The sequence below is a fragment of the Oncorhynchus kisutch genome, linkage group LG10 (assembly GCF_002021735.2).
Source record: "Oncorhynchus kisutch isolate 150728-3 linkage group LG10, Okis_V2, whole genome shotgun sequence".
Classification (NCBI taxonomy): Eukaryota; Metazoa; Chordata; class Actinopteri; order Salmoniformes; family Salmonidae; genus Oncorhynchus; species Oncorhynchus kisutch.
In genome coordinates, this window is record NC_034183.2 from 62,153,502 (window position 1) to 62,169,631 (window position 16,130).

At 41.8% G+C, this 16,130-nt stretch overlaps 1 protein-coding gene across 1 annotated transcript in view; it reads left to right on the forward strand.

Annotated features, from left to right (window-relative positions):
• LOC109897377 (ubiquitin carboxyl-terminal hydrolase 43) overlaps positions 1-5,480 on the forward strand; it is a 97,054-nt gene extending 91,574 nt beyond the window's left edge. Inside the window, exons 14-15 of the mRNA XM_031834581.1 lie at positions 608-778; positions 1,026-5,480. Coding sequence (XP_031690441.1) covers positions 608-778; positions 1,026-2,161 — 1,307 coding nt within the window. The 3' untranslated portion in view covers positions 2,162-5,480. The remainder of the gene's footprint in view (positions 1-607; positions 779-1,025) is intronic.
• Positions 5,481-16,130: the final 10,650 nt, after the last annotated feature.

Below are 16,130 nucleotides of genomic sequence, written 5' to 3' on the forward strand. Positions count from 1 at the left end.
CAGACATTTTTCTAATTTAAAGCATTAATGTTGAAATCAAAAGAGTATATGATTGGCAGTGTGTAATGACCTTGTCCATCGTAGGATGGAGATACAGTAAAGGCATCTACATACTAGGTTTGGTTTGCTCCTAGCAGAACTCGGATAGGCAAAGTGAACGTGTACTCCCTTAAAAGACTTTCGCTTGAAAAACGAGAAAAAAGCTTCAACAGTACTGTTTGTCCCTCTTGAGACGCCATAGCCAGTATACACTTCCTCAAAATAGTCAGAATTAATTTAAGATAACTCTAGAAATCTGTCATTCATTTAGATGTTTTTGATCTTAGTCGTGCATTTTTACATATAACTAAGATGTTTGGTGCAGTATTTCACAATGCAAAGTTTATTGAAGAATCCCTACTGTTGACCAATCACCGACAAAGGGGCATAGACTTCGGATACCAAACTAACAACAACTAACAAAATGTTGTCATAATATATGCGTAAACTCTTCCGAAATGTTTCGCCTACTGTCCCCCTCTAGGAAAAAGAGACAGGTTTGTATGTATTAGCTGTGTTGAGAGTCTAGTAGATGGCACTTAGCTCTCTATAACTTCTACTTCTACAGGCTCCACCAGCTCCTCCACATCAGACCACTGGCTGATCCGTCTGACGCGGGACAGTAAGAGGGGCAGCCTGTTCTCTGGGGGGTCCACATCTGGCCCTCCTGGCCCCACACCAACCCCCGAATCCCCAGAGCTCCCTGTGTTCGAGGACGAGCCTCTTAAAACAGAGACAGGTGAGTATCTCATTGGGACACCATTTCCCCAGTCTGTCTCTAAATAAATAAAACCACTATGGCTCGCTGTGTCTGATTGGTCTGAAGTTCTGGTTGTTACTCAAAGAGGATTATCTCTGTGTATAGGGATTTCATTACATCATTAAAAAGCAGATGATTATGTAGATAAGTCGATCAATGAACCATTATAAAAGAGGAGGAATATGAGGAAGAATCCTAACTGTGTTTGTTTTTCTTCTGGGTCCAGATGGGTTTGAGAATAAGCTATTTGTCCGAGGCACTCAGGGCAGGAGCGTGAGCATGAGGTCACCCACTAAGGACACCCTGAGCAAAGTGCTGCCCCTGCGCTGGTCCTTTGGTTCCAAGGACCGCCCCAAACCCTCCGCCCCCAGGCGAGGGGAGCTCGTGGAGTACCTGGAGTCAGGGCGCAGGCCGCGGTGCACCAAGGACCCCATCATCACCCTAGTGGCCACCCCGCCCCAGGGCGGGCACAGGGACCTGGGCAGCTCCCCCAGTGGGAGCAGCCTGAGCTGCATGGACAGGTCCAACTCTGAGGCCTGCGACTCCCCAAGAGTACCAGAGGGCCAGAGCAGGCCTGCCGTAGAGAGGAGCTCCAGCCTGGGGCTCAGTATTATCACTAAAGTCAGGGATGACAGCTTCCTTGGCCGGAGGTCCTCCAAGAGGTTCATGCAGGACCAGGGCAGGACCCTGGACCCTCACCCCCATAGAGGCTCTACGGATGGGGTCCACATCAGCCACAGTGCCCCCCCAAGTAGGGACTCCACACTGAAGAGGCCCAAGGCCCAAGCAGGGCTGACCTCCAGGGTAGGGGTGCTGCAGGCTGGTCTACAGCCTGAGGAGAGGAAGGGGATGAGGGGTCAGGAGGTAAGGAGCCACGACAGCCTCTTGTCCTTTTTCAAATCAGGCTTCCCGAAGAAAGATGCTCAGAGTACACCTAGCAAGGGGGAGGAAGTCCGGGCCAATGGCCACGGACGAACCAGCAAGGTGGCAAACGGTAGTTCGTCTAAACTCTCCCTCTCCAATGGGACCCTGAACGGTGTAGCGCTGGAGGAAAAGAGGGCCAACGGTGCCCCTAGAATTGACTGCCGTCACAGCAAAGGGCAGCTTGTCAACGGGAGGGCAGGGAGTCACAGCTCTGCTGCTGACATCAAGCGTGCCCACAGCTCCAGTAACATCCAGACCAAACTGGACTTGACCCTGCGCAGGTGTTCCTCTCTGCAGAGGAACGGGCAGGTAGCTCTCCCGGCCCCCCGCAGCAGCCTGGCCACAGACAAGCCCAGCTATGCTACCCTGCAGCGGGCACGCTACAGCACCACCTCCCTGGGCAGGCAGCAGAGACCCGTCCCCGAGTCCTGCTTCTGACTCCCTCCGCACCGCTAGGCTAACTGGCTGCTGCCACAGCAGTAGAGTTATTTGGCGTGTGTGTCTCTTTATTTAGAGTTTGTGCCAATGCTACTGTCAGGGTTAGCATGTTAGGGTGAGCTGAGCAGTCTGGCCACCACTGCTAAAGCAGAGGAATAGTCACGGTGTTACTATAAGACAGGTTCTTAGGGGAGGCTTTGCCAACAGTAATGCAGTGCGTAACAGTTAACTGTCTGTCATAGTCTTCTGTTTAATGTAAGTGCCTCTGTGACAGTTCAGAATGATTGTTTGTTGAACACTGGAACTACGCTATTGATTGACACACATCACATCCAGACGGTCACCAGGTCTCTGTAATATAACCATCAGAGCTGTTGTTTCTGAAGGGCATCATGTACCCTCTGTTAACACTGATGTTTGTTGACGTATTGTCTTTGTGTGTAAATGAATCTATGCAGACTGTGTACAATGGAGAGGTAACCCTGCTGCACTGTGATCATATTTATTACACAAACATGTCAAGCATCTTTCTTGGTTGTATGCTGTCCTTGACTTTCTATTGATGTAGCCGTGGAGGAATATCCTGCACGAAAGGATTCAATTAAATGATTGTCTGTCTGTGCTTCCACCGCAAACTGTTTGCTGGGACCTCATACACTTATGTTATTACTAATATTCATCATGTATCATCTTCTGTCAGTGGCAACTGAAAGAAACAAGTACTGTAATAACCTGGTTGTTACACACCTGTTACTGACTACCGTACTGTAACAACGGTGTTTGATTGGAGGAGAAGTAAGAGGAATGAAATGCCGATTTATGTTCGTAACTAACATGATTGAAATACTGGGTTGAAAAGAGGGTAGTTGGCACACCATGTACTCCAGCACAGTGATGGTCTTGAATACTCAACAATAGATTTAATGGATCTTGAACCAAAGTTTGTGTCAATCAGAACATTCATCAGGACCCTGATAAAGGTCTAGATAATCTAGTTGAAGATGCATTGTGGAGCATACAAGAATACCAGACAGTATCTTGGACTTTCTATTTTAATCTAAATGGGAAAAAATCATCAGAAAGAGTACATTGACTTATGTGAACTTAGATGGGTGCTATTATGTGATGGTGAACGGTTGTGGAACCTCCTCACACCAGTGGTTTAGGTCAGCCCCTTATAGAGCAGCAGGGACAGACTGACAGCCCATTTCAAGGCTTTTAATGTCACTCCCTGTATCTCCCCACTGCTGAGCTCCAGAGAAAGTTACTGCCTGTGTTTCACAATAACTCACCAGGGGGGGATTAAACCTGCTCCCCTGTTGCCATGGCAAACTCCCTTAAAGATACCAACTGTGAAGGGGCTGCTGTCTGATGTACTCTGCAGAGGGGCAGGGATGTCTTGATTTTCATTCATTTTCAACCCAAAACATCTCTTGCCTAAGGTTCCAATATACAGTACATGACGATCTATTACATTAAATGAAGATCATTGAGTAACTTTTCCTATAGAGTGCTGTAATGCATTTTAATTGTCAACCATAGGGTACATGCCAATCCAGATATATGCACATTCTGTGTATGTTCTAGTCAGTGCAGATTTCCCAGCAACCATGGATGGAAACGTATGATGTGTGTTTTATGTTAGGAGGGTGTAGAGCACATGTGTTTGAGCTTACATCAACTGTATATGAACATATGTAGTAGTAAAACAGATAATACCAACACAATGGCATACAGTGCTTCTGTAAAGGGAAAAACACTATTAGAGTAAATGTATTTATCTATTAGATTTCTGAGTTACTTAATTACTTAGGCCCATCGGCCCATGAGAAGCATAGGCCATCAACTGGCCATCAACTGAGTTGACTTCATGTATCTGAAATTATCTCGAATTTAAACCCAATGAAATGATACAATCATTTACTATTCTCCTAAACTATAATGTTAATGTGTAGGACATATACTGTATGATTGTGTTAGCAGACATACAGTAGTAGCTATGCAATATACTGGACCATATGGGATTCCCCATATGCATCATCATAACTTCTTCTAATGGGGATTGGTTGATGACACTACACCATCAACCATCTTGATGACACTACACCATCAACCATCTTGACTAATTGGTTGATGACACTACACCATCAACCATCTTGATGACACTACACCATCAACCATCTTGATGACACTACACCATCAACCATCTTGACTAATTGGTTGATGACACTCCACCATCAACCATCTTGACTAATTGGTTGATGACACTACACCATCAACCATCATGACAAATTGGTTGATGACACGACACCATCAACCATCATGACAAATTGGTTGATGACACGACACCATCAACCATCATGACAAATTGGTTGATGACACGACACCATCAACCATCATGACAAATTGGTTGATGACACGACACCATCAACCATCATGACAAATTGGTTGATGACACGACACCATCAACCATCATGACAAATTGGTTGATGACACGACACCATCAACCATCATGACAAATTGGTTGATGACACGACACCATCAACCATCATGACAAATTGGTTGATGACACGACACCATCAACCATCATGACAAATTGGTTGATGACACGACACCATCAACCATCATGACAAATTGGTTGATGACACGACACCATCAACCATCATGACAAATTGGTTGATGACACGACACCATCAACCATCATGACAAATTGGTTGATGACACGACACCATCAACCATCATGACAAATTGGTTGATGACACGACACCATCAACCATCATGACAAATTGGTTGATGACACGACACCATCAACCATCATGACAAATTGGTTGATGACACGACACCATCAACCATCATGACAAATTGGTTGATGACACGACACCATCAACCATCATGACAAATTGGTTGATGACACGACACCATCAACATTGTCTGATCACATCAGCTCAAATGTTATGCCTTTATTTTTTATTTGCTTGTTCTCATCAATTTGGTTTCTGCAACCTTATTTAACTTTGTTTACCAAAACGAGCACTTGTTTTGGAAATGACCCTAAATAAAGGATGCTTTCCTTGGGAAGGCATGGGTTGAGTATATTTTATATGCAACTTTTGTAAAAGTCTACATTTTATACCTGATTTGTAATTATGTAAATGAAGGCTCCAGATGATCAAATCAGATAATGTATGCTTCTGATTAGAGAGCAAGGTCAGGATAAAGCACAAGTGGACTTAACATATATATTGTATCTGCCTCTAATATCTGCTTATTACCATACTGGAATTGATTTGAATTGCAAATTAAACACAGCTTTTCTCACTACTACTCTCTTTATTATATCATAATACAAACCAAGAGATATTCAATTGCATGTGTCATTGTATCTGTCTAACTTGGACTTTAAACTGCCTCGGGTTCTGCTCATTTCCATATCACATCATACCAGCTTAACTTACAAAACCAAGGTGTAGAGAACAATTGATTAACAAAAGTTGATCTATTGTGGAGAAAAAAATTGTATTCAAAAATTTTCTGAAATTCATCATCCAGTGTGTCATACACGTTTTGTTGATATTGAGAGAGCACATTCCAAATAGTTCTCTTGCCATGTGAGCTGTGCTCTTAGGGAAATGTATGCCTTTCCTACACACACCTTTCCTTCTCACTTCTCAGTAGTTGGTATTCAGACTTACCTTATGCAGGTGTGTAACAGGCTTTACAGGCGTGGCTTACAGAATTCCTTGTGGAGTTTTCATTCAATAGGGTTTTCAGTACATCTAAAGTACATCTATCTAAAGCCATCCCTTTAAATTGGGTGTACCTTTAATTTGAGTTTTCTCTACAGACTCACTAGAATATGTGGAGAGAACGGTTCAGAATATTAGGGATCAATGAAAGAAAGTCATTTAAAGGTTATGGTTATGATTATGATTTTTCAACACCGTTACCGATTATTTGAGGCCGAAACCGGCTTTTTTTGGTCCTCAAATAATCGGTATATATATATATATTTGTAATAATGACAATTATAAGACTACTGAATGAACAATGAACACTTTTATTTTAACTCAATATAATACATAAATCAAATCTATTTAGTCTCAAATAAATAATGAAACATACTCAATTTGGTTTAAATAATACAAAAACACAGTGTTGGAGAAGAAAGTAAAAGTGCAATATGTGCCATGTAAAAAGCTAACAGGTCTATTTTTCTCCACTTCCTGTCTGACTGACGTGCCCAAAGTAAACTGCCTGTTACTCAGGCCCAGAAGCCAGGATATGCATATAATTAGTACCATTGGATAAAAAAACACTTTGAAGTTTGTAGAAATGTTAAAATAATGTATGAGACCATAACACAATTGATATGGTAGGAGAAAATCCAAAGAAAAATCTACCAGAATTTTTTTTGTTGGAGAGCCCATGCTCTTTCAATGGAAAGCTATGGTTCCTATGCAATTCCAGCTCCCAGATTGCAATTCCTATGGCTTCCACTAGATGTCAATAGTCTTTGTTCAAGGTTTCAGGCTTGTTTCTTCCCAAACGAGGACACATTTTTAGTTTTGGTACAGGGAGTTCTTTCCGTATGAAATATTATAGTTTAATTACATTTTAGGGTACCTGAGGATTTTGACTTGTTTTAACAAAGTTTTAGCGGTAGCTTTTTGGATTCCTTTCTCTGCATGTTGAGCGAGTGGATTACTCAAAGCCTATTGTAAATCGTACAATGCAGTTAGATTAATAATAATTTAAGCGTTTAACCTATATAAGACACTTGTATGTACCTAAATGTTTAATATCCATAATTTGTATGATTATTTACTTGAATTGCGCCCCCTCCAATTTCCCGCTGACGGGACTCCTAGCCCTAAGAAGTTTTAAGTTCCTTGCTCAGAACATATGAAAGCTGGTGGTTCAATATTCCTAGTTCTTCAATATTCCCAGTTAAGAAGTTTTAGGTTGTAGTTATTATAGGAATTTTGACGTGTTGACTATTTCTCTCTATACCATTTGTATTTCATATACCTTTGACTATTGGATATTCTAATAGGCACTTTAGTATTGCCAGCCTAATCTCAGGAGTTGATAGGCTTGAAGTCATAAACAGCGCTGTGCCTCAAGCATTGCTAACAGCTGCTGGCAAACACAGTAAAGTTTGAATGAACGCTTACAAGCCTGCTGCTGCCTACCACCCCTCAGTCAGACTGCTCTATCAAATATCAAATCATAGACTTAATTATAATATAATAAACACAGAAATACGAGCCTTGGGTCATTAATATGGTCAAATCCGGAAACTATAATTTCGAAAACAAAACGTTTATTCTTTAAGTGAAATACTGAACCGTTCCATATTTTATCGAACAGGTGGCAACCCTAAGTCTAAATATTGCTGTTACATTGCACAACCTTCAATGTTATGTCATAATTATGTACAATTCTGGCCAATTAGTTTGCAACGAGCCAGGCTGCCCAAACTGTTGCATATACCCTGACACTGCGTGCAATGAACACAAGAGAAGTGACACAATTTCCCAAGTTAATTTCTTTTAACTAAATATGCAGTTTTTTTGTAATCCTTCCGTGTATTGATTTTAGGAAAGGAATTTGTTTATGGTTAGGCACATTCCTGCAACGATTGTGCTTTTATCGCGAATGCGCTTTTGTTAAATCACACTACGCCGCTGTGGACAGGTGTCTTTTATACAGGTAACGAGTTCAAACAGGTGCAGTTAATACAGGTAATGAGTGGAGAACAGGAGGGCTTCTTAAAGAAAAACTTAACAGGTCTGTGAGAGCTGGAATTCTTACTGGTTGGTAGGTGATCAAATACTTATGTCATGCAATAAAATGCAAATGAATTACTTAAAAATCATACAATCATACAAAATTATCAAAAATAAAAACTTTTGGCTTGGCAGCACTGGATTGAAATGTGCAGTTCCATTTATATAACATGCAAATTGCATCCCTTAGCATGCCTGTCTGTGTTGAACATCAGATACATATTTGGACATCAGATAGTGAATTAGATCTTCAATTTCAGACAATTGGAACAGAAGATGAATGGTTTTGAGCATAAAGGATGTGGGGACTGGAATTCAGGCCTTACTATACAGTATGTTCAAAAAACATTGTGTGTTTATGAAGTGTTTGAATGGTGTGTTTATGAAGTGTTTGAATGGTGTTTATGAAGTGTATGAGTGGTGTGTTTGAATGGTGTGTTTATGAAGTGTTTGAATGGTGTGTTTGAATGGTGTGTTTATGAAGTGTTTGAATGGTGTGTTTATGAAGTGTTTGAATGGTGTGTTTATGGAGTGTTTGAATGGTGTGTTTATGAAGTGTTTGAATGGTGTGTTTATGAAGTGTTTGAATGGTGTGTTTATGAAGTGTTTGAATGGTGTGTTTATGGAGTGTTTGAATGGTGTGTTTATGAAGTGTTTGAATGGTGTGTTTATGGAGTGTTTGAATGGTGTGTTTATGAAGTGTTTGAATGGTGTGTTTATGAAGTGTATGAGTGGTGTGTTTATGAAGTGTTTGAATGGTGTGTTTATGAAGTGTTTGAATGGTGTGTTTATGAAGTGTATGAGTGGTGTGTTTATGAAGTGTTTGAATGGTGTGTTTATGGAGTGTTTGAATTGTGTGTTTATGAAGTGTTTGAATGGTGTGTTTATGGAGTGTTTGAATGGTGTGTTTATGAAGTGTTTGAATGGTGTGTTTATGAAGTGTTTGAATGGTGTGTTTATGAAGTGTTTGTATGGATTGACAAAGGCTGAGTTTACATGTCTAAATCTAATCAGTAAATGTGTATTTACCTCACATGTTTGAACTGTGTGGTCCTCTCTGTTTATTTGTAATACAGACTCTCCTTGTTATCCCTAGTGGAATGAAATGCCAGGTGAAACATTCCACATTCTGCTCTTGCTTTTATCACCCTTTTCTAAATAACGGACATTTCAAACCACAACGAGGATGTTTTTAATTAAAGCATTTGACTAGTCCGGCCTATCAGTTAATAAGCACTCCAAACAGAAGTTATCTATATGCCTGGAGGACTATGCACATTCCTTCTGTTTTGTGGAGTGATTTAACTACTCAGTCAGCTCATAATTGTCAAAAAGGTGCATTTTATTGTGTTTTGATTGAGGCAGTAATTAATGAGTGAAAATAACTAGATAATATACACTGAGTACAAAACATTAGGAACACCTTACTAAAGCAGGTATTAATACCCCCCTACAACATGCAACGTCCATAAAGTAGGTAATAATACCCCCCTACAACATGCAACGTCCATAAAGCAGGTAATAATACCCACCTACAACATGCAACGTCCATAAAGCAGGTAATAATTCCACTCTACAACATTCAACGTCCATAAAGCAGGTAATAATACCCACCTACAGCATGCAACGTCCATAAAGCAGGTAATAATACCCCCCTACAACATGCAACGTCCATAAAGCAGGTATTAATACCCCCTACAACATGCAACGTCCATAAAGCAGGTAATAATACCCCCCTACAACATGCAACGTCCATAAAGCAGGTAATAATACCCCCCTACAACATGCAACGTCCATAAATCAGGTAATAATACCCCCCCTACAACATGCAACGCCCGTAAAGCAGGTAATAATACACACCTACAGCATGCAACGTCCATAAAGCAGGTAATAATACCCCCTACAACATGCAACGTCCATAAAGCAGGTAATAATTCCACTCTACAACATTCAACGTCCATAAAGCAGGTAATAATACCCACCTACAGCATGCAACGTCCATAAAGCAGGTAATAATACCCCCCTACAACATGCAACGTCCATAAAGCAGGTATTAATACCCCCTACAACATGCAACGTCCATAAAGCAGGTAATAATACCCCCCTACAACATGCAACGTCCATAAAGCAGGTAATAATACCCCCCTACAACATGCAACGTCCATAAATCAGGTAATAATACCCCCCCTACAACATGCAACGCCCGTAAAGCAGGTAATAATACACACCTACAGCATGCAACGTCCATAAAGCAGGTAATAATACCCCCTACAACATGCAACGTCCATAAAGCAGGTATTAATACCCCCTACAACATGCAACGTCCATAAAGCAGGTAATAATACCCCCTACAACATGCAACGTCCATAAAGCAGGTAATAATACCCCCCTACAACATGCAACGTCCATAGAGCAGGTATTAATACCCCCTACAACATGCAACGTCCATAAAGCAGGTAATAATACCCACCTACAGCATGCAACATCCATAAAGCAGGTAATAATACCCACCTACAGCATGCAACGTCCATAAAGCAGGTAATAATACCCCCTACAACATGCAATGCCCGTAAAGCAGCTAATAATACCCACCTACAGCATGCAACGTCCATAAAGCAGGTAATAATACCCACCTACAACATGCAACATCCATAAAGCAGGTAATAATACCCACCTACAGCATGCAACGTCCATAAAGCAGGTAATAATACCCCCTACAACATGCAATGCCCGTAAAGCAGGTAATAATACCCACCTACAACATGCAACATCCATAAAGCAGGAAATAATACCCACCTACAGCATGCAACGTCCATAAAGCAGGTAATAATACCCCCCTACAACATGCAACGTCCATAAAGCAGGTATTAATACCCCCTACAACATGCAACGTCCATAAAGCAGGTAATAATACCCCCCTACAACATGCAACGTCCATAAAGCAGGTAATAATACCCCCCTACAACATGCAACGTCCATAAATCAGGTAATAATACCCCCCCCCTACAACATGCAACGCCCGTAAAGCATGTAATAATACACACCTACAGCATGCAACGTCCATAAAGCAGGTAATAATACCCCCTACAACATGCAACGCCCGTAAAGCAGGTAATAATACCCCCTACAACATGCAACGCCCATAAAGCAGGTATTAATACCCCCTACAACATGCAACGTCCATAAAGCAGGTAATAATACCCCCTACAACATGCAACGTCCATAAAGCAGGTAATAATACCCCCCTACAACATGCAACGTCCATAAAGCAGGTATTAATACCCCCTACAACATGCAACGTCCATAAAGCAGGTAATAATACCCCCTACAACATGCAACGTCCATAAAGCAGGTAATAATACCCACCTACAACATGCAACGTCCATAAATCAGGTAATAATACCCCCCCCTACAACATGCAATGCCCGTAAAGCAGGTAATAATACACACCTACAGCATGCAACGTCCATAAAGCAGGTAATAATACCCCTACAACATGCAACGCCCGTAAAGCAGGTAATAATACCCCCTACAACATGCAACGTCCATAAAGCAGGTATTAATACCCCCTACAACATGCAACGTCCATAAAGCAGGTAATAATACCCCCTACAACATGCAACGTCCATAAAGCAGGTAATAATACCCACCTACAACATGCAACGTCCATAAAGCAGGTAATAATACCCCCTACAACATGCAACGCCCGTAAAGCAGGTAATAATACCCACCTACAACATGCAATGCCCGTAAAGCAGGTAATAATACCCACCTACAGCATGCAACGTCCATAAAGCAGGTAATAATACCCCCTACAACATGCAATGCCCGTAAAGCAGCTAATAATACCCACCTACAGCATGCAACGTCCATAAAGCAGGTAATAATACCCACCTACAACATGCAACATCCATAAAGCAGGTAATAATACCCACCTACAGCATGCAACGTCCATAAAGCAGGTAATAATACCCCCTACAACATGCAATGCCCGTAAAGCAGGTAATAATACCCACCTACAACATGCAACATCCATAAAGCAGGAAATAATACCCACCTACAGCATGCAACGTCCATAAAGCAGGTAATAATACCCCCCTACAACATGCAACGTCCATAAAGCAGGTATTAATACCCCCTACAACATGCAACGTCCATAAAGCAGGTAATAATACCCCCCTACAACATGCAACGTCCATAAAGCAGGTAATAATACCCCCATACAACATGCAACGTCCATAAATCAGGTAATAATACCCCCCCCCTACAACATGCAACGCCTGTAAAGCAGGTAATAATACACACCTACAGCATGCAACGTCCATAAAGCAGGTAATAATACCCCCTACAACATGCAACGCCCGTAAAGCAGGTAATAATAACCCCTACAACATGCAACGCCCATAAAGCAGGTATTAATACCCCCTACAACATGCAACGTCCATAAAGCAGGTAATAATACCCCCCTACAACATGCAACGTCCATAAAGCAGGTAATAATACCCCCCTACAACATGCAACGTCCATAAATCAGGTAATAATACCCCCCCTACAACATGCAACGCCCGTAAAGCAGGTAATAATACACACCTACAGCATGCAACGTCCATAAAGCAGGTAATAATACCCCCTACAACATGCAACGTCCATAAAGCAGGTATTAATACCCCCTACAACATGCAACGTCCATAAAGCAGGTAATAATACCCCCTACAACATGCAGCGTCCATAAAGCAGGTAATAATACCCCCCTACAACATGCAACGTCCATAAAGCAGGTATTAATACCCCCTACAACATGCAACGTCCATAAAGCAGGTAATAATACCCACCTACAGCATGCAACATCCATAAAGCAGGTAATAATACCCACCTACAGCATGCAACGTCCATAAAGCAGGTAATAATACCCCCTACAACATGCAATGCCCGTAAAGCAGCTAATAATACCCACCTACAGCATGCAACGTCCATAAAGCAGGTAATAATACCCACCTACAACATGCAACATCCATAAAGCAGGTAATAATACCCCCATACAACATGCAACGTCCATAAATCAGGTAATAATACCCCCCCCCTACAACATGCAACGCCTGTAAAGCAGGTAATAATACACACCTACAGCATGCAACGTCCATAAAGCAGGTAATAATACCCCCTACAACATGCAACGCCCGTAAAGCAGGTAATAATAACCCCTACAACATGCAACGCCCATAAAGCAGGTATTAATACCCCCTACAACATGCAACGTCCATAAAGCAGGTAATAATACCCCCCTACAACATGCAACGTCCATAAAGCAGGTAATAATACCCCCCTACAACATGCAACGTCCATAAATCAGGTAATAATACCCCCCCTACAACATGCAACGCCCGTAAAGCAGGTAATAATACACACCTACAGCATGCAACGTCCATAAAGCAGGTATTAATACCCCCTACAACATGCAACGTCCATAAAGCAGGTAATAATACCCCCTACAACATGCAGCGTCCATAAAGCAGGTAATAATACCCCCCTACAACATGCAACGTCCATAAAGCAGGTATTAATACCCCCTACAACATGCAACGTCCATAAAGCAGGTAATAATACCCACCTACAGCATGCAACATCCATAAAGCAGGTAATAATACCCACCTACAGCATGCAACGTCCATAAAGCAGGTAATAATACCCCCTACAACATGCAATGCCCGTAAAGCAGCTAATAATACCCACCTACAGCATGCAACGTCCATAAAGCAGGTAATAATACCCACCTACAACATGCAACATCCATAAAGCAGGTAATAATACCCACCTACAGCATGCAACGTCCATAAAGCAGGTAATAATACCCCCTACAACATGCAATGCCCGTAAAGCAGGTAATAATACCCACCTACAACATGCAACATCCATAAAGCAGGAAATAATACCCACCTACAGCATGCAACGTCCATAAAGCAGGTAATAATACCCCCCTACAACATGCAACGTCCATAAAGCAGGTATTAATACCCCCTACAACATGCAACGTCCATAAAGCAGGTAATAATACCCCCCCTACAACATGCAACGTCCATAAAGCAGGTAATAATACCCCCCTACAACATGCAACGTCCATAAATCTGGTAATAATACCCCCCCCCTACAACATGCAACGCCCGTAAAGCATGTAATAATACACACCTACAGCATGCAACGTCCATAAAGCAGGTAATAATACCCCCTACAACATGCAACGCAAGTAAAGCAGGTAATAATACCCCCTACAACATGCAACGCCCATAAAGCAGGTATTAATACCCCCTACAACATGCAACGTCCATAAAGCAGGTAATAATACCCCCTACAACATGCAACGTCCATAAAGCAGGTAATAATACCCCCCTACAACATGCAACGTCCATAAAGCAGGTATTAATACCCCCTACAACATGCAACGTCCATAAATCAGGTAATAATACCCCCTACAACATGCAACGTCCATAAAGCAGGTAATAATACCCACCTACAACATGCAACGTCCATAAATCAGGTAATAATACCCCCCCCTACAACATGCAATGCCCGTAAAGCAGGTAATAATACACACCTACAGCATGCAACGTCCATAAAGCAGGTAATAATACCCCTACAACATGCAACGCCCGTAAAGCAGGTAATAATACCCCCTACAACATGCAACGTCCATAAAGCAGGTTTTAATACCCCCTACAACATGCAACGTCCATAAAGCAGGTAATAATACCCCCTACAACATGCAACGTCCATAAAGCAGGTAATAATACCCACCTACAACATGCAACGTCCATAAAGCAGGTAATAATACCCCCTACAACATGCAACGCCCGTAAAGCAGGTAATAATACCCACCTACAACATGCAATGCCCGTAAAGCAGGTAATAATACCCACCTACAGCATGCAACGTCCATAAAGCAGGTAATAATACCCCCTACAACATGCAACGCCCGTAAAGCAGGTAATAATACCCACCTACAACATGCAATGCCCGTAAAGCAGGTAATAATACCCACCTACAGCATGCAACATCCATAAAGCAGGTAATAATACCCACCTACAGCATGCAACGTCCATAAAGCAGGTAATAATACCCCCTACAACATGCAATGCCCGTAAAGCAGGTAATAATACCCACCTACAACATGCAACATCCATAAAGCAGGAAATAATACCCACCTACAGCATGCAACGTCCATAAAGCAGGTAATAATACCCCCCTACAACATGCAACGTCCATAAAGCAGGTATTAATACCCCCTACAACATGCAACGTCCATAAAGCAGGTAATAATTCCACTCTACAACATTCAACGTCCATAAAGCAGGTAATAATACACACCTACAGCATGCAACGTCCATAAAGCAGTTAATAATACCCCCTACAACATGCAATGCCCGTAAAGCAGGTAATAATACCCCCTACAACATGCAACGTCCATAAAGCAGGTATTAATACCCCCTACAACATGCAACGTCCATAAAGCAGGTAATAATACCCCCTACAACATGCAACGTCCATAAAGCAGGTAATAATACCCCCCTACAACATGCAACGTCCATAAAGCAGGTATTAATACCCCCTACAACATGCAACGTCCATAAAGCAGGTAATAATACCCACCTACAGCATGCAACATCCATAAAGCAGGTAATAATACCCACCTACAGCATGCAACGTCCATAAAGCAGGTAATAATACCCCCTACAACATGCAATGCCCGTAAAGCAGCTAATAATACCCACCTACAGCATGCAACGTCCATAAAGCAGGTAATAATACCCACCTACAACATGCAACATCCATAAAGCAGGTAATAATACCCACCTACAGCATGCAACGTCCATAAAGCAGGTAATAATACCCCCTACAACATGCAATGCCCGTAAAGCAGGTAATAATACCCACCTACAACATGCAACATCCATAAAGCAGGAAATAATACCCACCTACAGCATGCAACGTCCATAAAGCAGGTAATAATACCCCCCTACAACATGCAACGTCCATAAAGCAGGTATTAATACCCCCTACAACATGCAACGTCCATAAAGCAGGTAATAATACCCCCCTACAACATGCAACGTCCATAAAGCAGGTAATAATACCCCCATACAACATGCAACGTCCGTAAAGCAGGTAATAATACGCACCTATAACAT